Source organism: Anguilla anguilla, chromosome 6 (genome assembly GCF_013347855.1).
Source record: "Anguilla anguilla isolate fAngAng1 chromosome 6, fAngAng1.pri, whole genome shotgun sequence".
Classification (NCBI taxonomy): domain Eukaryota; kingdom Metazoa; phylum Chordata; class Actinopteri; order Anguilliformes; family Anguillidae; genus Anguilla; species Anguilla anguilla.
The window spans coordinates 52,757,490-52,781,856 of record NC_049206.1 but is presented as its reverse complement, the minus strand read 5'-3'; the positions used below and the strand labels follow the sequence as shown (position 1 = coordinate 52,781,856).

At 42.4% G+C, this 24,367-nt stretch overlaps 2 protein-coding genes across 3 annotated transcripts; one reads left to right on the top strand and one right to left on the bottom strand.

Moving 5' to 3' along the window:
• Window positions 1–10: 10 nt before the first annotated feature.
• On the top strand, window positions 11–2,909 carry c6h1orf131 (chromosome 6 C1orf131 homolog). The gene is made up of 7 exons (XM_035422418.1): window positions 11–239; window positions 536–831; window positions 1,342–1,404; window positions 1,613–1,708; window positions 1,943–2,029; window positions 2,446–2,483; window positions 2,765–2,909. Exons 1-7 carry the CDS (start codon window positions 158–160, stop codon window positions 2,889–2,891), a joined length of 789 nt encoding a protein of 262 aa, XP_035278309.1. The 5' UTR covers window positions 11–157; the 3' UTR covers window positions 2,892–2,909.
• A 145-nt stretch (window positions 2,910–3,054) lies between these two features.
• LOC118229908 (E3 ubiquitin-protein ligase TRIM9) lies at window positions 3,055–23,824 on the bottom strand. 2 transcript variants are annotated; one of them, XM_035422414.1, is made up of 11 exons: window positions 22,951–23,824; window positions 17,415–17,510; window positions 16,142–16,264; window positions 13,419–13,529; window positions 12,715–12,868; window positions 11,049–11,117; window positions 10,659–10,819; window positions 10,085–10,223; window positions 8,625–8,928; window positions 7,109–7,271; window positions 3,055–6,782 (listed from the first exon to the last, which is right to left on the bottom strand). In XM_035422414.1, exons 1-11 carry the CDS (start codon window positions 23,713–23,715, stop codon window positions 6,732–6,734), a joined length of 2,136 nt encoding a protein of 711 aa, XP_035278305.1. In that variant the 5' UTR covers window positions 23,716–23,824; the 3' UTR covers window positions 3,055–6,731. The 2 variants fall into 2 exon arrangements, with proteins under 2 accessions (XP_035278305.1, XP_035278307.1); XM_035422416.1 differs by lacking the exon at window positions 11,049–11,117.
• Between the last annotated feature and the right edge of the window lie 543 nt (window positions 23,825–24,367).

Sequence of the window (24,367 nt, the reverse complement as noted above, 5' to 3'; positions counted from 1 at the left end):
GCCTGAGAAAGCCATACAAACACCGGCTTCCGCTTTGCAACAACACGTGAGAAGAGTTGGTGATATTGGTTATTGCAAGCTGACTTAAAAGAAGAATAGGTACATGAACAGTTTTTAACCGATATAAAATTACGAGCTAGTTAGCTGGCATTCTAAAATGAGTCTACAAACTGATGACGTTGGAGGGGACTCAGATTATACATTTTTAGACGATGTATTAAGCAGGCTGTATGATTTTGGTAAGTGTACCTATTTATCAATTTACAGTAAGCTTGCCTTCGGTTTCTGATTAGGCCAGTGGCGGAAATGCATCCTTCACCTGAAAGGTAACTTCTAGATAGCTTGTTTTACAGCTCAGGTAACCTTAGCTGAAACAATTTAGTTAGGTACAGCTGGGTTTGATATGTACGTATAGCACCAAGGGACACTGTGCTTGCGGATGGAGACGAACGTGTGCAGTATTCTACTATATAAAATGTAGTCAGCTTAAGTGTTTTGATTAAAATCCTGTCATACTTAATTAAACATTTTTTAGGGGATGGACCTCAAGAAAAAAGGAAAAAGAAATCGCTTAAATCTAAAAGAAAGAAGTCAAATGAAGACGTGGAGTACCCCTCTGCTGACAGTGGCCACGACGCCAAGGACGGTGTTCGGGAATGCACAAATTCACTGGAACGGAATATCGCGGTGCCTCCTGTTCCTGTCCCAGAATCCTGCAAAGTTGAGAACACAACTAGTGCCATCAAAAGGCCAGCACAAGTAGAGATCGTGACGTTTCAGAACCCTTCAAAGAAAAAGAAAACGAAAAAGACTCCCAGCCTCGAACTAAAGGTACATTTGAATGGTATATTTGAATGTTTTATTATTATTTTGGGAATTTGATGTGCACTGTACCATCATTGTCAGGGGCTGGGCACATTGTTCTCTTTGGTATAGCACTGGTGTCTCTTATGACTTTATGAAATATTCATCAGGCTTTGGATAGTGACCCTCAAGACGGACCTTTCCGGTCCCTCATGGAGTCATGACGATCATAACAAACATGTAACACTCAGGATGTTTGGGCTCGTACTGGGCAAATAGACCTGCTTCTGGTATTTTTTGTGTTTGGATTTTGGATTTGTGAAAAATATTGCTTTTTCACAAAAGATTTGCATTAATCTCTGTTGACCCAATGGAAATATGATTACGTATTACTCAGATTTTTTTTTTTTAAATCACCACTGGCATGTGGTGTTTCAGTTTGGCTTTTTTTTTTTTTTTTTTTTTTTTTTTTGCTTGTTTGGCAGAATTTAATTTGTGCAATTACACTTTCAGCACTGATGACTTTTCTTTTTACAGATTCCCCCTACAGAGGACAAGAAGAAAGTAGACCAAAAAGACGTGGGCCTAAGTCTGGAAAAGGTGAATTAATTCAGCATAACTTTACTATTACTGTGACAAGGAATAATTGCCATTTTCTGGAATGAAATGTCATGCTGCATGCAAATGCCTGTTATTGAAATTCTGTAATTCGAACATGAAAGTGAAACTTTTTGACTATTATTCCCATTTTTATCTTCTGAATTACTTGCTGGAAACTGGGATTTAACTGTCCTTCCTGTTTTTTAAGGCCCGCTTGGAAGTTCACAGGTTTGGAATCACCGGGTACCAGAAGGAGCAGCAGCGAGTTTTTGAACAAGATCGAGCCATCATGTTAGGAGCCAAGGTAGGACTCCCAGAATATCAAAACTAGTACATCAGCCATGCAAAGAGGAAGGTCTTTGAACACAGTTGTGTACAAGCCAATTGTTCGAGGGTCAGGGGCCTAGAAAAGATAAACTGTGATCTTCTCGTATGTTGATGAAAATGCTGTTTCTCCACTTGAAGAATTAGCCCCAAGGTAATGTATGTGGTCAAGCACAGTGAGTCAGCAAAATCTAATGACTTCTGTCTAACGCAGCCACCCAAGAGAGAATACATGAATTACAAAGTCTACCAGCAAATGATAAAGGAGAAGAAACAGAAAGCAAAAGAAGAGCCCAATTTGGTGAGTCGAACAGTTTTGTGTGTATGAATCCCACCGCGTCCCACCCTTGCTACTCATTTTGTGCTTTTATTACAAGTATAAATGTTAATAGTCATGCACCAGGAGTGTACAAACTGATCTCCTTTGAAGCTGTTGAAATTTAAATGGTACAGGTTCACATGATTTGGCAGCCATGTTGTGTTTAGAAAAAACAGGGACACTGGCATGAATCTACCAAAGACCTCTTAGTCATAATTTAGAACATGATAATCATGGCAATGGCATTTCTTGTGGTAAAATGTGTGCTGGTTCCCCAATGTACTGTTGCAAAAAAAGATATGCTTTTGGATGCTTGTCACCATTTAGTTGGGCATTATATGAAACCTGACGCCACGTTAACGTGTAGGGGTATTTAACTGTTCTCACATTTTTCCCAGGATAATAAGAAAAAGAAAAAAAGAGAGAGTAAAGAAAGGTACGTGAAACTTATGTTCTTTCCCTGTAGCAAAGCTGTTTATAATGTATTACGTCAGGGGAGTCAGTCAGGCAGAACCATAGGTTTAGTCTCACCTGCTTTCATTGTAAATTAATGGATTCCTTAGATAATTCCTTGAAATAACATTTCTCAGTGAAAATTGAATTGGCAGTAACAGTATCTATCCATTCCTACCAGAAAATTGTAAATAAGAATTAATGTGATGTTTATCTGTGCCATGTTAATGCTTAACATAGTATTTTTGCTGTTGTTTTTAACAGAGGTGAGAAGAGGAAGCCATCGTCTAGTTCAATACCAACAGGCCAGGTCGGCCGGTTTAAAAATGGAATGCTGGTGTTAAATTCCAAAGAAATACAAAGGATAAAATCCTCAAAAGTAATAAAGTGAAAATGACTGAGAAAATAATTATTTGTATGCATTACTTTTGATGTTTTCTAAAATGTATGGTTTTGGCAGAACACCATGTGTATGCTTTGCAGCTTTATCTGTCCCAAAGAAACAAGGCTTAAAACTGCGTTCCATGAAACAGATCAAATGAGAGAGGCCTGTATATATGCCATCACAATTTATTCATTTTGAAAACGAAAAAAGACATTGCCTTTCTTTTACACTACAGAGTATGAAAACAATGCCATTACAATGCATTTCATATACAAACCACTGGAGAATACAAAACGTTTACATTTTTAGGAGAAATTAAAATGAAGTAAATACACAGAATTCTAGAAAAAGTACAGCTTTTGTGAACACACAGACAGGACACCAGTGCTGTGGTGTCCTGTGGGACTCTGGCATTCCTTGGGGCCTGGTGGTATGTACTAGGCCTAGTTCTCTGGTAGACTGGTGCAGAAAGAGGCCACTTTCAGCCCCAGGGCCTTATCAGTGTGCTTGTCTGTAGATTCTCGCATTGAAAACTCTATCGCAGATTCCACAACTTTCGATTGTATCACTGCTGCAAAGTGTAAATTTCAAAAAGACTCAATACACATATAAAAATAAATAACACGAAATAAATAAACATGTATAAAGTCTGGTATGGCGGTGGGTCCTCTTTGTTCTAATTAAGGTTTTAATCGCACAACACTGGCTGTTTTCTAGCACCGTTTTTCTTCGGATGTTCACATTCAAAAGCAAGCTACCGTGTCGAAATAAAAATGCATGCCGAACACACCACTACAAGACATTTAGAGGAGAAGGAAAGCTTCTATGTGCATCACTACTAAGGTCGCTGTGAGTTTTGGGTTTTGAGTGAGCCTGTTAATGGGCCTTGCTTCACTAGACTGATAAACTTTTCTTCCTCTGCATGAAGGTGAGTGGTCACTATGACCCAGTGCTCACCTGGTAATACTCCATTGCATTATAAATACTGCTGGCTGCTTTGTTACTTTCCTCCATCTCTGGCCTTTCCCAGTGGTCAATTATAACGTTTTGAAACCTTGTCAAATGAACTTTCCCTGTCGCCATCTTTAATTACGAGAATGGTCACATTCACATTTGTTCTACACAACAGGTCCATCAGAAAAAGTTTATCTATTCTACTTTATTTTACATCTTTACCTTTTCAACATACGATCCACTGGCCCTGCACAGAGGAAACTAACACAATCTGAATTGTTTGACGTAAAGTTCCTGAATAAATCATTTATTTGAAAAGAGTAGGATGGACCCTTGTAAAAGATTTATAAATTACATGTTTTAGGAGGCAAAAGCAAGGGTCTAACAGTAGCTACATACAGGTAAAAAAACTTTTCACATTTTACCATAGGGAGAACTTTACTTGTCCTCCAGATATGGAACAAGACCATTATTCCAATGTAAGAAGTAACTTTGGTATGCTTAATCCAAACAATAAAATTCCCAATGTGGATTAAGAACAGATTTCTAATGCACAGCATGCACAACTTTAACAAATGTACACTCCCTCTCATCGCAAAGTGGTTTACTTTTTTTCATTTTTAAAAGTAGAGTGAAAAATAATTTTGGGAGAAGCTTGGTGAATAAAAAAAATAAAAATGGAAACATTTCTGAAACACTAGTTTAAAGGGCTTAAAAGATAAAGAGATAGAAATCCAATCTTTCAAATGTGGAAACATCACAGTTCCCACTTACCCTTGTTTCAAAGTCTTGCACTGTAGTTTTCATGCTTGAGCAAATACGTAAAATATTATCGGTGAATCACAGTGGGGCAGTACCTCCGTAAAGACCAGGTCTAGTACTGCATTAAGTCTCCCTCATACTGCCAATGAGTAATCAATCCACTCAATCAGTGAAACCTGAATAGTCAAAATGGCAGACATCCATGAGAAGAGGCACAGTATACATATGTGATCACTGACCACACAGCTTTGCAGAGAATCTGTACATAATATATAAATGAGTATGCAACCTGTGCATGTGGTTTAGCGCAAATTGGAACATCTAGAGGATAATTCCTTTCATGTACTTTTATCATTACTGGTCAGCAGAATGTCTATATGGCTTGAGCCAGTCAGGTTGGTCCTGGACAACAAACTTGCCCATCCATGATTGATGTATATTCACACTCCTGTTTGGCATGGGCGGAATAGCGTTCTACCCAATATTGTGCTAGTTTGATTCTCAGTTCTTGTGTGATTGGAATATCTTGTAAACGTCATTGACTATCTTAAGCTGAAGGAACAGGATGTCTTATGGTTCAGTTTGTGTGTATATGTGTCTGCCACAGCTTTAAAATTTCAAATGTAAACTCTGTCATTTTGATAGTTCTGGTCTCTGCTGTTCGGAGGTATTTAATTAACAATTGCCTGAGAACACTACAGACTTGCTCACATCAAGTTTTTTATTTTATTTTTTTAATGCCAAGGTCGAGGTTTGAACTACAGCTAAAGGTCCACCATAGGCGTGTAAGATAAATAACACCGTAAATATCTAAATGGGAGCGTTTGTGTATTATTTACAGAATGAGGTCACTGATTTAATTAGTCCACTTAAAATTCATGCTTGGGACACACGAGTCTTCACTCAGTCTCGTGTCGATATTTACAACTACATGCAAACATGACCTCACAGACTTTCGTCAATCAATGTTCTGAAGCTTTAACGGGTTTTACAATAGCTTTTCATTTAAAAAATCATTGACCATCAAGAGGGCGAAGCATCTTTGCTTGACTCTATGTGAAAAACAAGCCTAACACGTGGGACAAGTGCATGAGGAAAAAATATATTTTGTATTGATTTTGATTCACAAAGCAGGAAATTCTCAAAATTTTATCATCTCGGTCACTCGCATCTGGTGTCATTGTGAGGGCAGGACATTCTTGTTGTCCACGTGCCCATTAATTAAGGGTCACATATAAACTACAATACAAACATGTCTACATCTGCAGGGGTCTACTATCCCTTGTGGGTTTTTAATTATTTTTTTTTTATTATTTACTTCAGAGCGGAGCGTCCATCCTGAGCTCTCTGGTACATTCCATTCACTGCTTAGAGATGATGTCACAGACATACACCGTGAACCCCAAGCAGACATGACACTCAGAGCAAAGTTACTTCTCTCTCTTCACTCCTGTCTGCTCTCTCGGAAGCAGTGTTGCTGTATTTCTCCATTTGATTACTGAATATTTACATGTGTTTTAGCAAGTCCTGCTATTGTAATGGTTAGCATCTGTGAAAGCCTTGTGTTCTGAGGTGTCTGTTTGCCACCTTTGCTTCCTGTACAGTTTTCATAACATATACACAATGAAGACAACACACTTATTTTATATTTTATGAACCTGAGATAAGTAGATCATAAGAATTTTAGGGCACTTCTAGTCTGTAGTTGCTATTTTCAGATGTAGACTCAGAGTCCCAGACTGCTTCCTCATTCCCCACTAATCCCAGAGCAGTGATCAGCCAATGAACACTCCTATTGGTGTGACGACTGCCAATCAGAGAGCAGACTGATCACTTGGGATCAGGGGAGTCGGGAGCAAGAGAGCAGTTTTAAAAATATGAAAGCACAATGTTGTGATTTGTGATGACATATCATTGAATTATTGATCGTTTGTTTGACTGAGATGTAATTGGCTGTTTTACCATTGAAGTCTAAAAAAATAACACCAGTGAACATATAATATAGCTATGCATGAGTCTTAAACCTCCCACAATGGTGCTGTTAGCTGACATTGAACATGGTACAGATCTGATTGGAGCTCGCGTAGCGCCAGTGTGATACTGTGTATTACCCAACGGCTCATTGAGCAGTCACGGCTGCTGAATATTCTTTGGCACCTCCAGGCCTGTCAACAGCGTGACCTGTAAGAGAAACACGGAATCCGACTGACGTGTCACAAAAATTCCATGATCTATTTTCATGATTAGACCCACTGCAACGGCTCTCTCCGGGTTGCCATTTAAGCTGGGCTGCTTTTCTCATTACATTACAGGTGTTTAGCAGACGCTCTTATCCAGAGCGACTTACACAACATTTTACATAGCATTTGCATTACAGCTGGATATATACTGAAGCTGTGGAAGTACCTTGCTCAAGGGTTCCTTACCTGGGAATCAAATCTGTGAACTTTAGGGTACAAGGCCAGTTCCTTACCCATTATACTACACTGTCTCCTGCGTGGACTCACCTGGACATTCCTGTTGAGGCTGACAGCGGGCATAAAGACCCCCTCCAGGTTTTCGAAGGCCACAGGCCCATGCTGCTCCTTGTTGATAAAGAAGGTGAGCGTGTGCTTGTTCAGGTCCAGCAGGATGCCCACAGTTGACCCCTTAGTGATGCCCCCTTCCGCCCTGAAAGAGTGAACCAACTGGCATTGTAGTGGTGCACAGACCAGGACCTGTTCAATCTTCTGCTCTTCGCAACAGAATTAAGCTCAGGATACATTTTCATTTTTTACACACAATTATGAGTTCATTGGGAAAAGGAACTTGTGTAAAATGTCGACGGAAAAAAGTAACGCCTGCTTAATTGTGTCATTCAAAGCTATGGACAAAGCCTGTGGTTTTCGAGTTTTCGACACTGCAGTCTGTTCCCAAGCACACCCTGGCCTTCTGGTCAGAAGTAGTCATTAGTAGAGTTCCCATATAATTTTATTATATATTATATTTTAATGGCTTGAGAAGGTAAAAAATGTCAGCCGCAGAAAAAAATGGCTTTCCTTTTTGGTCAATTAAGAAAAGAAAAGCTGCCTGATTTTCTAACTAAATGTGTGTAAATGGGATATAATTTATCATGACTCAACTGCAAAGATATACTGCGAATAGCATTGATATGTGGATATGTATGGAAAATATGCAGACGCTTCCCTCTTAGCTCAAGTTACAATTGCACTATGGAAACTCCACTATATTTACACACTACACTCTACCCTATCTGTACTTCCTTTATAAGGAATAACTGGAACTATGTTCCTATCCTAGAAGGGTTGCAGAACTACAGGGCTCTATGGGAATTGCAGAAACTAGACAAAATAACACAAAACAAGCAAAAGGGGAATATTTTCCTTGGATTATTACCTGCCATATATATCTACCTGGTACTTTAATGAGTGAAATGTATGGGTGATTTGCAGATCTTACACTCCATTGTGACAGCTGACTGGAAGAAAAATAATGAGGATGAAAAGCAATAAAAATGAACGGCTGCGAGAATCAAATAAAAATTTAAACGTAAGGACAATAGTGAAATAAACCATGCTTCCCTTCTATTGCTATGGAACATTTCATTTTTAGCTTAAAATGAGCACATTTAAAAGTAAAGTTTTGCAATAATGTAAATTTAACGGACAGCGGAGGGATTAAACAAATAAAATGAACAGTTAAAAAAGAACGGCTAAAAAAAAAGTTCCTCAAAGCAGGCCCATGCAGAGACCTTTTGAGGGGCAGGAAAAGGACACACCAACCTAGGATAACCATTCTACAACACCCAGACATTGTACAGAATATACTTTACCAAAATGAATGAATGAAAATGAATGACAGCAGCAATGTTAATACAAACGTTATTTTTTTTTAAACAAATCAAATTGGCACATTAGGCAGGTGGCTTGGCACCCTGAACCCCACCCCCCTCAACATGGCGGCCTCAAAGTCCTAGCAGGGAATAAGCATAAGCTGCAGTCCTTCAGCAGGGGGGAATCATACCTGTTGGTGTGGGAGTTGTTGTGCATGAACCAGCTGCGGTTGTTGTCCACGTACATGGCCCAGGCCTTGTCGTCTTTCCCCAGCATCATGTCCTTCATGGTGTTGATCCTGGCCACGCCGAAGGCAGGGTCGGGGTGGTTGTCGTAGCGATCCACGCACAACTCCCAGTAGTGCACGCCCTTGGAGAAGGCGGCCGTTCCCAGCACCACGCGGTCGTCATAGCTGTTGCAGCTCACCGTCTGGTTCTCGTTGGTCAGCACTATGTCCCGGTGAGCGGAGGTGGCGTCAAAGGTGAACCAGGCCACTGGAGAGGCGAATAAGAAGGGAACGATTAGCAGCCCACAGAAGTGCATCTCCCCGTATCGGGCATGGGAGTGAACCCGCAAGATGGACGCAGACAACAGCAAAATCAGATCTCTGTCAACGGCTGCAGTCGAACACCAGTACATGCATTCTGATGATCTGAAAGGCTGATCCGCTGAAAACCCCGTATGAAGCACTGAAGAACCAAACCGGAGATGACGCGTGAAATATTAACACGCCTCACAATGAAACATTAAGCCCGATGTGCTGATTTAAAAGTCAAGCACCGGATTAATTTTCATTTACCCATAAGGCACTGCTGTATCAAGTCATTCCACTGCATTGCTCTAATTAACAGAGTCCTCAGAGATGCTGGAATAAACAGTTATCTGGAACACTACAGGGCTTTTGGCTAATAAATATGAATACATTGTCATTACAGTTGGCAGGCTCGGCTCTGGAGCCGCCTATTCATCCTTTGCTATTCTGCGCTTTCCGGGGCCGACTTTCATTCCAGCGCCATATCAGCTGTCACCAGTCGAAGGCCTCCCACCGCACCGCGTCTTGCGTATTAATCAATAGCGTCGACAGCATGTTCCGCTCCTCTCTCTCCAGGCCCCGGCAGCCAGTATCAATTACTCCCCGGCGCATGATTTCTGCGAGGGGCTGCTTAACTGTAAGATGATCTCGGCTGCCAGACCGTATCGGGACATCAGCTCTGGCCCAATGTCTACTGCCCCCGGCTCGTCCTGGCTTAAGGGAACGCTCTGGCTCCACTCACATTGTTTGGATGTGAGGCAAAAACTAAAATCGGACTGAAATCGTAGGTTCCTGGAGACTATCGGGTCCCAGGGTAGGCACCACGCAGACTACAATGACGGATCGCATCAATCGCATTTCATCAAGAGGAGTGAATGAAATAGCATTTCATTGGACATGTACCAAAGAGGACCAGAATAGCAGTGTGATACGGTGTAGGAGAAGCAACAGAGACCTCCCAATGGAATTACTCAAGAGTGTAGAGTATCCCTGAGCATTAATTAAGACTTCCGCTTATTCTCAGGTTTTCTTTGAACCCACTCCACCCCCAAAGAATGAGGCCTCTCTCTCCCGTTTGGCAAATCGGACCTCGTGGGAGGGGGGGGGAAGTGACTCACCGTCGGACGTCTTCAGGATGACGGTCTTGCTGTAGGGCCCCACTCCTGTGGAGTTGTAGGCCTTGACTCGCGCATTGTAGGAGCTGTTAAAGTGGAGCCCGTCCACTGTGCACACAGTCTCCTTTCCGACGTACACTTCCTGGGAGACACACATGCATGGCCACCTTGCAGTTTAATAAATGTTGTATAAACAGAGAAGCCAGGCCAGAAAGGAGAGGGCTGGTTCTTCTGTCTAAAAATCACATGGCAGCATATTGCCAAAGATTTGCTTTGATAGCCATATGGTCAGATCCTGGATAGCTTATGTCTTTTCCACTTCCTCCCTCCAACTGGAAACAAATTACTTTGATACATTACAGAACACCCATTGGCAGCAGTACTGTCCTTGTCATAACCCATCTTGAACATTGAGAAGATTAATAAAATGGGAAAAATATAGCTTCATGGAGCCAGAACTTTCCATGGTAGGAATGCAAAGCTGACCATCTGGTTAGTCTACAGAATCTTTGGTATTTTTTCAGCTCCACATACTGATAAACTGTTGTGTTTACATCAAAGATGAGGAGGTGCTCACCCTGTATTGGCCGCCATTGCCGTCGTCCAGCTCCAGCACATAAGCCTCGATGGGGACACTGGGACCTGCAGTGACCCTCCAAGCCAGGGTGGCGCTGTTGTTTCGAGTGCAGCATTTCTCCAGCTGCAGCAGGGGTGCGGGCGGGACAGTCGAGGCCTCCGCTGAAAGACAACATGCCAAGCACCACGTTCCCCCCCCGCCCAACAAAAGTCAGAACGGTTTTCCAAATCCCAGGGACGTGAGAAATTGAATGTGATGAGTGCAGAGGCATGCAAGGGAAGAGAGCACTTTTCAAAACACCGTTTATCCCCTTGAACGTGGCGGTGCGTGAGCCGTTGACTCTCGTGTGCAAACTGAAGGGAACGTGTAATTATGGCAGCTGTGAAGTACCTCCTGCGCTTTCCGTCACTTTCAGTCCACCTGCATGCTTTTGTTTCAATAATGGAGTCTCCTGAAAATCTGAAACATGATATTGCATCAAATCGCATCCTGTGCCACTCTGTGAACAGCTTTTCAAAATGTTAATTACCCTATCGGAATGTCATATGGTTTCTATGTTAATGCATGTTTTGACATATTATCTTTGGGCTTTAGATTCTCCAGATTCAACTCTCCATGGCAACAGATTGCTGAAATGCGTTCGTGTGTTGAACATAAGGCTCTTTAGCTCTGTCCTATCATAGTCACTAGCTGACGACTATTTTTATGGTATATTTTTCTCCTGGAATAAGAGTTTTCAAGATTTAAAAATATGAGGAAAAATGAATCACCCAATATGTCTAGTTGTTTATGTATGCAATGTCTAGCTGTGAATTGACGTGCTCTCTTGAAATGCATACCATGCATCACAATAGATTTAGAGCAACATCTACACACAAAAAGAAATGGTTCACAACACTAATATATGTAGCCAGTTAAAGCACACACATATAGTTTGTACGTACAGACAGGTAATGTTACGTTTTTTGTAAAGACGTGGAGAGATTAGCTGCCTTGGATTCGCTTGAACACCACTGTGTATTGGCTCACAAACATGCCAAAATTGTTCCAGGCGAGGAGTTTGTTCTGGTCAGGTGCTCAGTGCAATTGGACTTGCTCACATCAATTAAGTATTTATCGTGAACCAATGAGACATTCCTGGCCAGTTTCACAAAGCAATTCTACCCTTTTGCCAAAGCATTTAGCACAGACTCCAGTCCAGCTGACACATGCCTCACAAGAGACGGGTGCACCACTGGAACTAGGGAACAGCAATGTAATTAAAGCAGCGTGGACTTCGCCCTCGATAAACAGGCTTGCATGTTCAATGTCGAATTAAAGCACTTCATTTGTTAAATGTCTACAATGTATTGTATGTCCATTGTAAGCAATCTATAGCTAGCAATCAAAGACACAACTGAATATATAATATTGTTAGCAGAAGCGACGACATGTCATGCAAACAGAGACAAGAGTGAGCTCAACACGATCAGCAAATAATTGAGCTTACAATAACATTAATAAACACTGACCAAGAAAACGACAAGGTTTACATGTACCTTATTTCATTGTCATGCACTGTGACTTAATTTGGCGATGGGCAACTCCAGCAATTTTGGACCTTTACATTGGTTACTGATGACCACATGGGCCTCCAGGTAAACTAGATTCCAATCAGAATAAACTACCTGATTGACAGCTGAGGCACAATAAAGGCCAGCAGACACTGATGCTCTCACAGACTAGAATAGCCCATCCCCGGTTCAGTTCACGAAAGCGATCACAATAGAAGTTCATCATAACTCTTGGGTCAATTTCAGCATGCTTAGCCGGAGTTTAAACCTCAGGTTTAATCCCCTTAGACCGCAAAACTACGGCTAACACCTTTATTTCACAGAGTCTGATAGCTGGTTCAGTTCTAATGTAGTTCCGTGGTCGGGGGGTTTAAACTCTATGGTCCAGAGGTTTACACTCCAGATAAACATGCTAAAATGAACCCATGATGACTCCTGACCTCTGTGACAGGTTCAGTGAGTCCTGACCGAATCAAAAGGGCATACCGTGGGGAGACTCTCACCTTTAGCCTGAATGAAGTCCAGCTGGTGAATGGCCTGCAGCAGAGGGTCGGTGCTGAGAGTCAGGTCAAATTCGGGGCCGACCTTGGCCTCCAGCGCCCCCTTCACCCACTGGTCCTGGGACGACTGCACCCGCTTGATCAGGGCATCTGAGATCTGGAGACGAGGGACCACCGTAACCCCCTGGGTGCCTCCAAATTTATTTTACATGATTTGAGCTTGCTTTCACTCTCCCATTCCCTTCATTCTCACGGGATAACCGATTCCTAGCTTTTCTACTATTATTTAGGAGAAAAGTGACGTTTTTAAGTTTTTTAATGGGAGGCTCATGAGGACAATTTTGTTATGGGCCAAAAAACTTACATCATATCGATAAATGTTCACCATGCCGTGAGGAAGCAACTACATGATGAAAGCAGTGAATGAATTTAATTCACGGTAGAATGACAGAACACGGCATGTAAAATCAGTAGCGATGGTGTACCCAATGACCTTCATTATTCATGACATGTCAGCGCAAACACTGCTTCACAATCAGTCATTCGCGGTCAGAAAACACGAGGACGACTAACAATGAAGTCGCTGCAAATATTTGATCAATACTGCTTTGGTTCTATCGACGGTTGCAAGCATTGACATTGGCGGTGGTTACTGGCCGTGTGAGCCACAGAGAAAATGGGATCGGATTGGTCTGATGTCTCCATACCTGCAGGAACCCACTGGGGTCATTCTCTTTGATCACCTCCAGGCAGAACTCCATCATCCCTGTGGTCTGACGCAGCTTCATGGTGCAGTGAGTGATCTGGTCGCGTACCACCTGTGAACCAGCACGGGCAACGTGCCCCCGTCATCATCCATGCCCCCAAACCCCCAAATTTAAACATATAAAATCTAGGCTAAAATGAGGCCACATCAGGAGAGGACACTGAGGCAGACAGCAGACCTGGGTCAAATATGTATTTGTTTTGGATTCAAATACTTTTCTGTGCTCTATTGATCTTGCCTTGTGTAATTGAGCCTGCCAATATGACCAGAAGGCAGGGTTTGCACTTTTTAAGAGTATTTCATTGGTTCCAATACACCAGACAAGATCAGTAAAGCGTAGAAAAGTATTTGAAATAAAAACAAATACGTATTTGACCCAGGTCTGCCAGATATCTGCTGGTTGTACACCGCAAAAGGACATTTAAACACAAGGAGCTACCAGCCTTCAGTCAGGTGTTTTCAAGATAGCTAGTGCAAAATTTGGCAAATGGCACTCATGCCGTTACAGATGAGTGCCATTTGCCAAATTTTGCACTTCTCAAAATTCAGGACAAAGCTTTTGCTCTCAAAGTGAAAAGAACCTAGGGCACTGGCCTCTCAGAATAACACAAATACGATTGTCCACACTGTTGCAGAAGAAGAAGTAGAACATGGCTACTTTTAATCTTTTAATTCTTCATTTCACAGTGTAATAACAGAGACCTCAAGTCTCACACATCATGTGTTAGTCTCAGACATTAAGCGTAATCTCACGCTCACATGCCCCGTTTACAAAATGTCACACGTATCAATCAAAATCCCCTCCACACCCTGTCAACACCAACATCTTCACTTCCAAGCCTTCCTCCCGCCCTCACCCCCAGCAAAAGTCATTTGTTTAGCCAATTAGCTTAATTATGGGAATTTCTGAACCTTGACGTCTCTGTGATGAAGTGTGATGCTGAAATGTCAACATCACACCTAAAAGCTTTGTGCTACTGCGCACGAACATCACATTTGAAAAAGCTTGACTGAACAAGGTAAAAAATTAAGGTTTTCAACAAATCTAAGTAATTGCATTCAAGGAATTCAAGAAATGGCACAAAACCTGATGATGCACATTCTCCTGAAACAAAACTTTGTTCTTAAGAAAATGGAATATAGTGTCAAAATATTCAAATACAACATATTTTATAGATATTCCAAAGATTCCCAAAACATGGGGGGGGATAATAATAATTTCTGCATTCAAATATTGCACTATATTTTTATAAGCGCCCATATTTTTGACTGTGCCCTTTTTTTTAAAATGCAGGCTCATCACTATATTTTACAAAAAGTCCACATATTTAACATATATTGCAGTATATACAATTTCTGCATGGGCATGGCCAGTAATGAACAGAGTGCCATGATGGTTGTAATTACTGGTGCCTTTATGGGTTGCAGATTAAATAAACCTCTGCTCGTGCCACACGCCATGAATGTGTTTGTCTCTACGGCCCATGGATTACGCTGGTGATGGGCACTCATAAAGCCTCGCAAAATTTCATTTCATTTCCCCCCCCCCACGAATGTGAAGTGTGGCGAACAGAGGCCAGAGATAAACACTCCTGACAGTCTACTGACTCGGAAAAGAATTAGGGTAGAAAAATGACATTCAGCTGTCAGGTTGACACAATCGCGACACTACACGCCATTAAACGAGAAGAAACAAACGTCCTCCTTTGGCCATTTTGTTTGATAAACTGTAGCTATTCGCTATTTCGGTCACGGTTTCAGAGATTTGCACACTGCTGGATGAGTCGAGTGGAGCAAAGCCCCACCATCTATAAACCTACTGTAAGTCAACCTGACAATGGCAGCCAGGCTACAGGCTACATATTTTTGGGTTTATTCTGAACATGAGTGAAAGTAGGTATTCATGTGTATGGTATTTGTTTGCACTGCCATCCTTTTCCTCTTTTTGATGCCTTTCACTTCACAAAGGGTGCACGTTCACAGTGTTCCCGGGGTAATCTCCTTTTTGGGAAATAGCTTTGCCGTATTGGTTATTATCATGTTGCGGAAACTTTTTTTTTTTTACAGCTTTTCTCTGCAGCCCCCTGTTAATGGCAACAGCTGTTCTCCAGGGCCCCAATCCAACCAGCCGGCACGTTGAGCCGGGCACGGGTCCATGTGACCCACCGAGAGCCTAATCCTGCCCACACTCTGCGCCTCGCCTCCGCCAGGGTTCCAGAGAGAGAGAGAGAGAGAGAGAGAGAGAGATAGAGAGAGAGAGATAGAGAGAGAGGGAGAGAGAGAGAGAGAGAGAGGGAGAGAGAGAGAGAGATAGGGGCCCAGGGCTGGCCACGGAAATTAAAATCCAAAATGGGGGAAAGCACCAAAGGAAATAACAAAGGGAGAAGGATTTTGTCTAACCATAAGCCCTATGTGTTTTCTTTATTTTGTTTGTTTTTTTCATTCTCCTACTTAAAGAAAGATCTGTATACAGCCATCATTACAAATAGCACCCCTCTTACTTGATGTCTTGGATACAGTCTTGAAACCATCATCAGCTTTTTTTTCTTTTTTTTTATTATCAATGTATTTTAATCTATAACAGATACCGAAAGGCCTGGTGGATGGGAACAAATAAATATTCTGTCGCTGGAGCATCTGACCCGTCCGTGCACAAAAACTTACCTTCAGCTTGTACTCGCGCTCCTTGGTGACCTTTGTGAGGAGCTTGGCTTTCTGTCGCGTGAGCGCGTCGATTAGCGCGTCACACTGAGCCACCAGGCAAGCCTCGAACTCCACTCCGTTCTCCTGCGGGGGGGGGGGCACAGAGATGGGTCGGCCACCTGACGACATGGGACGGAGGCAACGGGCGAGGGGGCAGCGCTCGCCGGCCGCTAACGCCGGGGTGACAGCCAGTAAATCTTCGCTGCCGCGGTAAATCGATAATTGACGCGGGGGAAGATAAGCTACAAAGCTCCAAAGTCTAGTCTGGCAGAAGAGACTCTTCAAAGCCGAGGATGCAGGCAGCATTGAGACATTTCAGAGCATGGGGCAACGTTTTGCACTAAACATATCCCATCAAACCAAAATAAAAGCCTTTTGTGAGTGCATTGCAAGGGCTGATGGGATGTGGCAGCGCAGTAGGCATTATAAAAGCCTAAATTGTCTGAGTGTCCCAGCAGACTGTTATAGCAGACAGGCACACTCTCTCATCCCTGCTTCAGCTGTAAGTGTGGACACAAACAGATTCATTTCTTCCTACTGGGCAATAAGACGTGCTTTAGATGCAGGCTACTGCTATCCAAAAATGAAAGCCGCCTTCCCCTTCTCACACACATAATCCCAGGAGTTTACCACAAATTAAATGATTGTGGGTAAGTGACATACTATAAAGTCTGCTTCTCCGTTGCTCCGTTCAGATGATTATCATAAAGAGGAATGTTCTTCTTTCATCCTGTTCACTCGCTTTCAAGTTTGACTTTGAAACAGGCAGGGAGCCAAATGTGCTGTACCAAGGGTACATTTCTGCTACAGGAACGATGAAGTATAACATAAAAAAATTGGTAAAATTCATTTTAACAAATTGAAAGCAAATTGATTTTGACCAAGCAAAACTAAATGACCATATGAATGATAATAAAAACCTAAAACCATGGATGTGGATTCTTTTATTAAAGCTAAAAACTATGATGTTCACATTCAAATTGCTTAATTTTAATTAGCACAGGTTTTAATACAGAATCTTAGATAATAAAATACGCCTATCGTGTCATATGTTGCCAACACACTTCGGTTATAAATTAAACTGACCCTTACTTATCAGCTCCACCTCATTGGTCACACTCCTGCGCAGGAAATGTGTTCTTCATGCTTTGTTATAACTGCCACTGGGATTAATACTAACAAAGAGTAATTAATGCAATTAACCGTCGCGCAGCCAATCAGAACAGCGTATTACCTGTATCTGTTGAAGCATGTTCTTTAACTGAACCAGAAATTCTTTGGCGTCCTTGGCTCTGTCTGATACTCCACTCAGGGCTTGGGAGAGCTGGCACTGTAAGATATTGAGAGATAATAACGAATCCCTTTACATGCAGTTAAACGCCCACAGCACATATGTATCTGTCAATTCTATTTTTCAGCCATTTTGCCCTCCCCCCATCTCTCTTTCCCTTTCTGTCTCTCTCTCTCTCTTTCTCTCTCTCTCTTTCCCTTTCTGTCTCTCTCTCTCTCTCTCTCTCTCTTTCACTTCACTGATGCAGGCTATAAAAAGAGAGATACAGGACATGAGATCATCGTGGATAATGGTTCAGTACCCATTAATAATCATTTACATTAAAGTCCGCCCACACACTGAAGGCTTTCCCTAGGAAACCAATAAGAACCTACTCCATAAACTCCTCTTTTTTTACATAGGTTTACCACATGGCCTACGCTAAACCAACGTAGCAGTTTGTGTATGTATATTATCTTCAAATAAATCTGCTCAAAGTCAGATACTGGTGTGGAGACGCTTAATGATCGTAAACATACACCCTGCTGCGATCGATCTGGCCCGGTTCCATCCCTCCCGTTTCTGTTCACACCTGCTCCGCCATCTCTGGACGTCTCCGAGCCATGAAATATCAGGAGGATCCTAAATCGAGCCAGCCCTTCCCCGGTCCCTTAATGCACCATCTGGACCGGCAAGCTGGCCCCATCTCTAACAAGCGGATGAGTGATTTCCCTTCTCGCACAACCAGACCTCAGACGAGACAATGGAACACTTGGGCCACTGACTCTGGTGGTCGGTGGTACTTGGCGACATCATCGGAACAGACAGACAGAGGGTCCTATTATGTGAGGGCAATTCATTTATTTAAACATTTTTTTTGTTGCGTTTAATTTGTTTCATTTGATGATATATTTAAGGCCGAACGTTAATCACATCTGATTAAATGTTAATTAAACATCAACCTTTTCATATTTCCATCCGGCTTTGATCGTGGTGTCAGGAGCCTCGTTTTGATCAGACTTAATGAGTCTGATGAAAAGGTACTGTAATTGTCTTGTGGTGAGATATTATGTAGTTCTACTGGGTAATTATGAACATGAATGAAAATCAGACTGCCTGGCCCCCCTGAAGGACTACAGTTGGACACTCCACCAGATTCCACGCGGAGTGGCCTTCTGCTTATGGTGATAAACTCCCGCACCAGGCACCAACAGAGATGGAGAACAGCCCTAATATCTGGCGTGACGAGACCACATCACTGCCACCAAGAAGAAACAGATAACAATATGAAGCAGATCGAGCTGTTATAGTACACATGGAGGTATCTGGACAGCTTGTACACTGCATGTCAATTTTCTATCATTGAAGTATTCTGGAAAAACAAGTTTTTTTTAAAATCCACTTTATTTTCCACAATATTTACTAAATATCAAGGAGTCGTCCTGTCCATTGAGTAATTGATATCTACAATAAGCAGCCATATAATAATCACAGGAAAGCCAGGAGCAATGTGTGTAAAAAGCGAGCAGCCAAGGCGGCTGGCTAGCGAAATTAAATTTCAGGACGGTGTCCAGGGATTCGGGCCGGCTGTGTGAAACAATACAAATCTGTGCTGATCACAGCAATGACCTTGATTCTTGTCCTCGGGGACCTGCCAGGAGGAGTGGGTCAGAGAATCCCTCATCTCACATCCCACCCCTAAACACTCTGCAGCTGGGCCATTAATGCTACACATCTGGACCAAATCTGAACCAATCTCTCTCTCTCTCTTTCTCTTTCTCCCTCTCTCTCTCTCTCTCTCTCTCTCTCTCTCTCTCTCTTGCTCTCTCTATCTATCTCACTCTCTTTGTCTCTCTCTCTCCCTTGCTCTGTCTCTGTCCCAATTTATTGAGGTCTTCTCTAGGTGTGGGCAAAATTCAGCCTCAGGCACTGTGTATTTCTGGTTTGTGCTAGCATGCACGCTCTCAATGCATAAGTGAATCAGCGTATGAATCATAAGTCAAGCAGAGCCAAACACTGAACACCAAAGGCTGCCGTAGCAACCGAATTAAAGAAATCTGCGCAAACACTACAATTGCTGTCAGCGTAAAAACTGTGCGTGTGATTATAATTAACCACTTTTCATGTATACTTAAAAGCAGTCCCTTAACAACATATAAAATATTGATAGGATTCGGCCCATTAATAAATGTATGAATATGTTGAACACAGGCCAGTGACTTGAAATAAAACTGAATAAGAATGACGCCATTCAGAAGACCCGAATCAATAGGTGAGCTTAGCGTGGGTACATTTGTATGTTTTTCAGTCCTTAAAAGACATGTTATTTGAGGCATTGTGGGAGATGATGAGAGAGTGGGGTGTTTCGTGGGAGATGGTGAGACATGCACCTTGGCGATGCTTGCTAGCTGGTAGACCGCTATTTGTACCAACTGCACAATTTGCCAGAAGCACAGTCTTAATATCACATTAATTTTTCATATTGCACTCAGAGCAGCGTTAATAAGAGAGGTAGCAATCAAAGCAATACCTTTTGCGATCGCTAATGTTGCCACTCTGGCCTATTGTCCTGTGGATTATTCATTTAGCAGCCACTTTGAGTATCCATGGAAATAGAGAGGAAAATGTGGCCAATGTTTCAAATTCAAGTCTCCATTTATGCGAGAATGAGATCATCTGGGGATCCAAATGTTGGAATCTAAGGTCTACGGCCCCGGTTACCACTTGCCTGGAAACAGCAAGCTAAGCCACTGAGCCATTAAAACCTGGGCAAACGAGAAGTGCCCATGCCTCAGTCAACTCATTATGGAACATGCATACTTGTATACATACTGTAGTATGGTGGGCATTTAGATACATTAGCCTACATTTTCCCTGCTATGTAACAGTGAGAGCCATTTGTAGCTTCTCGAGCCTTAAAGTAACAGGGAAACCTTTCCTCAGTCATAGCACCATCTGTAAAGAGATCATTCCTGGCTTGTGCTGTAATTGGACCTCTTAGTCTATACCCCACAGCTTCAACTGTCAACATGTCCTGTTTGTTAAAATGAGAGAACTTAGGCAGTCCCACACAGCTATTCTTCAATTTATCCACTATTCCTTAATCATGCTTTTTAAAATCAACACCACACCATCACACAAACACTACAATGTAAGAGGACCCTCAAATTAGAAATTTCTTCCCCGTCAACATCACCAAGGGTGATTTGGAACCCATCTTGAAACAGAAGTCAATAAAAAGTGAATCAAATTAAAACCACTGGAATATTGTATGGCAAATATACTTTTAACTTGTTATATGGCTCCAGGAAAGATTAGGCCTAGGCCTATATGTCTAGAATATAGGCTAATATGTGACAAACAAAAATTATTTATTGATTTCTACTATTGTTCTCACAGGAGCTACATTTGAGCTTGCAGGACATTCTTGCAAGAATACAAGAGATTCTTTGCAGAGATCTTCAATCCGTGAAATGTACTCTGACATTTTGAGGACCCCAAAAAAAAAAAAAGAAAAACATGACGTGACAGAGAGTTAGAATACCAGCAAACTGCGATTTTGTCAGTAATAGAAAAGAGCATGTATGACAAGCCTGTGGCATTTGAAAACAGCCCCAAGCCCTCAAGCCCTCAAACACCCTGAAAAAAAAAAACATGCAGTCAACTCTCGGTCGCAGCAGCTGTGGGTCAAATGCAATGAGTCAGTCCCGTACTAGTGGGCCAGTCTAAATTTGGGTCCCTTCCACCGATTTCTCCTCATAAGGCCTGCCAGCTCAGGGAGCTCCGCTAGTTGCATGGCACGTCTCCACAATGGAGATGACTGTTGCCTCTAAGCCAGCATCCATCTGTGACAATCAAACACTCCAACAGGGGGACACTTTTCCCTAATGAGGCAACAAGCACTAGCAGTCAGATCATCGTGTCGGTTCAATTTAGCCCTCTTTCAGCTCCTTAACACCATATGCAAATTACACAATAGAATGAGTGACGAAAATAACGAGCGGGCCATCTAAGGGCACATGCAGAACAACGCTCCCTGAAGTGCATTGTTGATTGCTGACCTTGGGTGGACCCCTGTCCAGCAAACTTTAACCGTAGTTGGAGGCACTGTGCCACCAAATGGTGGGACATGAAATTGAATGCGTTTATTTATTTATTTTTTTATCGTTGCCATGGGCACCAAATGACTATAAAAAAAATAAATACATAAATAACTCTTCAATGCATTTGCGTCAAGGCAACCTGGGGTGCGCAATGACCTCTTTTGCCATTATGTAAAGGGGGGTGGTGGGGGGGGGGGTGGGCTGGAATGGAAAAAGGGACCAATTGTAAAGGCAGCATATCTGTGTAAAACAATTGTAGGCTATATATAGTATTGAACATGAAGGGGTTATATTGTAGATAATGAGTACTATGATACAAAGTGGCCACTCGAAACACTTGGGCCTAGCTTCAGAAGTATTCTGAACTGACTTGCCAAAAGAATGGGTTTATGGATTTATCTATTCCTCCCTGCACTGTCGCATCCTGTCCAGTCACATTGATCCACGAAACCTCTCCCATTTCCTCCCTCTCTCTCTCTGTGCAATAGACCGTGCTCTACTCCCCTCTCCCCTCCCACTCCTGTGGTCAATACACGTTCCCTTTCATTAAACACAGAACAAACTGGGTGACAAGGTGGAGCTCCATTGATCACACACTGTACAGGTGAAAGTATACTGTGTGCCCCAGCTGGTCTAATTCATGCTGGGCATTATTTATTTACTGTGCTTCCCCGTGTGTGAATTTCACGATCCATTTGTGGGACAGGATGCTGAAGGTAAACTCTTACATTTATAGTAAGTGTTTCCACTGTACAGCCAGAAAATTTATGGGAGTGTGAATGTACGTAAGCCAAATAGAAGATCTGATACTGAAACAGCACTTCACCTTTAATGCATAGCGACTAGATTTTTTCTTTAAACTAGTGAGTATATGTTTGCTTTTGTATCTGTTAAAGAGCCCCCATTTTATTTTATAGCTATTTATTAAATACATTAATGGGCAAGAAAGGAGTTTATTTGTAAAAATTCATGTTCTGTGTTAAAAATGAACAATATGACTGTTTGTTTGTTGGAATGGCTTATTGATATCGTAGCAGCGGCCCTCGGCCACTGCCAGGACATCCTAATCAGCCTTCATCTTCATGTAGTTTGTGGTTGAATCCACTGGACAGATTAAGTCGAAAACGTTAACCCGTTCATTAGTTGTAGATTAAAACCTCAAAGCCATGACCGAGTTCCATCTTGAGTAGAGATGGCAATACACGTTATCCAACGTAACTACTGTACCCCTAGTCCTACATGAATGTGCGTTGTGACCGAAACATACAGTTTTTGATTGCTGTTTGGCCGAAGACTGACAGCAGCACAACGATGTACTAAATATGGAGCAACCTTGCCCTTCCAAAGGAACAGCAAGTGTAGCTACACGTGCAGCATCCACCTCCCACCGTCCTTACCTTGTGCTGTTTCCACATGGCGCCCAGAGGTTTGACATCGTGTTTTCCGTGCTTGCCCTCCTCCAGGCACTGGAAACAGACCGGGATTTTGCAGTTGATGCAGTACATGCTGTAATTCTCCACGTCGTGTTCCGCACATGTTGCCAGTTTGCGAGCGGTCGCTGCCGGCTGCTGCTGGCTAGCGCCTGCCACTTGCGTCGGAGGTACCAATCGATGTTTGGCCAGCGGTCCACGGGAAGGGTGGCATCGCTGCTGACAGGGCGTGCAGTAGAAGACGTCGCACTGCTCGCACATCACAGTGGCTTCGACCGGGTTGCGGTCACACAACTGGCATTTCACCGCCACGGCACGACTCTGCTGATAGCGTGAAACGATTGCCTCCAGCAGTCGGTTACGTGGGAAGCCCCTTAGCCCCCGTTCGTCTAGAGAGACGCTGCGATGACAAAGGGGGCAGGTGATGGAGCAATGACGGTGCATCATAGCCGGAGGAAACACCCTTACCCCATTCGGAGACTTCAGGCACGGCGTGTATGATCCATAGCCGCTGTCCGTTTCGCTATACATGCTCATTTTGTCCATATCAAGATAATCGTAATCCGAGTTCCCGGAGGCACGGCTATGCGGAGGTGTTTCACCCTCTGGCGTCTGTACAATGATGTTTCGGGCGCAAGCCAAGCAAACATTGTGAGAACAAGGTAGAATGATGGGATCCTTGAATAAAGAACCGCAAACTGGGCATTTTAATTCTTCATCCATCTTGTCCATAAAATGCACACACTCACAACGCAAGAGCCCCGATCAACGATAACACACCAGCACTATTTGATACGGACAGCTCCCCTTCCCCGCTGTACGCAGGCGTAATGTAATGTGGGATTGTTGGTTTTGTAGTCCATACATATAGAAAGTGTCCGGATTTCGAGCTACTTTGTCTCGTTGCGAATATTGGAATATAAACTACAAGTCCCCTAATCCCTTACACCTGTAGCCAATACCCATAAAACAGAATACAATTAATCGCCAGTGTGTAGCCTGTGATAGAATTTCGGTTTATCATAAAATATAGAATTCCAAAGAATTATTCAGAAATTGGTATAGAGAGGAATTAAAGGCGAAGCCAATGAATATTCAAGTCAGTCTGATTTTGTAAAGTATTTGCAAAAGTATCAATCAATTGATTGTCCAATTTTTTAAATAATTAAATATAAATGGTCATTTAATAGATGTTATAAATAAATCAATAAACAATCAGTTCCTGGAGATTTTTGATTATTAGCAGTAGGACTGTGAAAATTATACCAAAGAAAGACTCCAAGCCTATCCATGATTTTAATATAGCCATTATTAATTATAAAAAATTATGTTCTTCTGCCCCTTTTCTGGCAGATGGAACAAGAATGAGAAGATAATGCTTCTC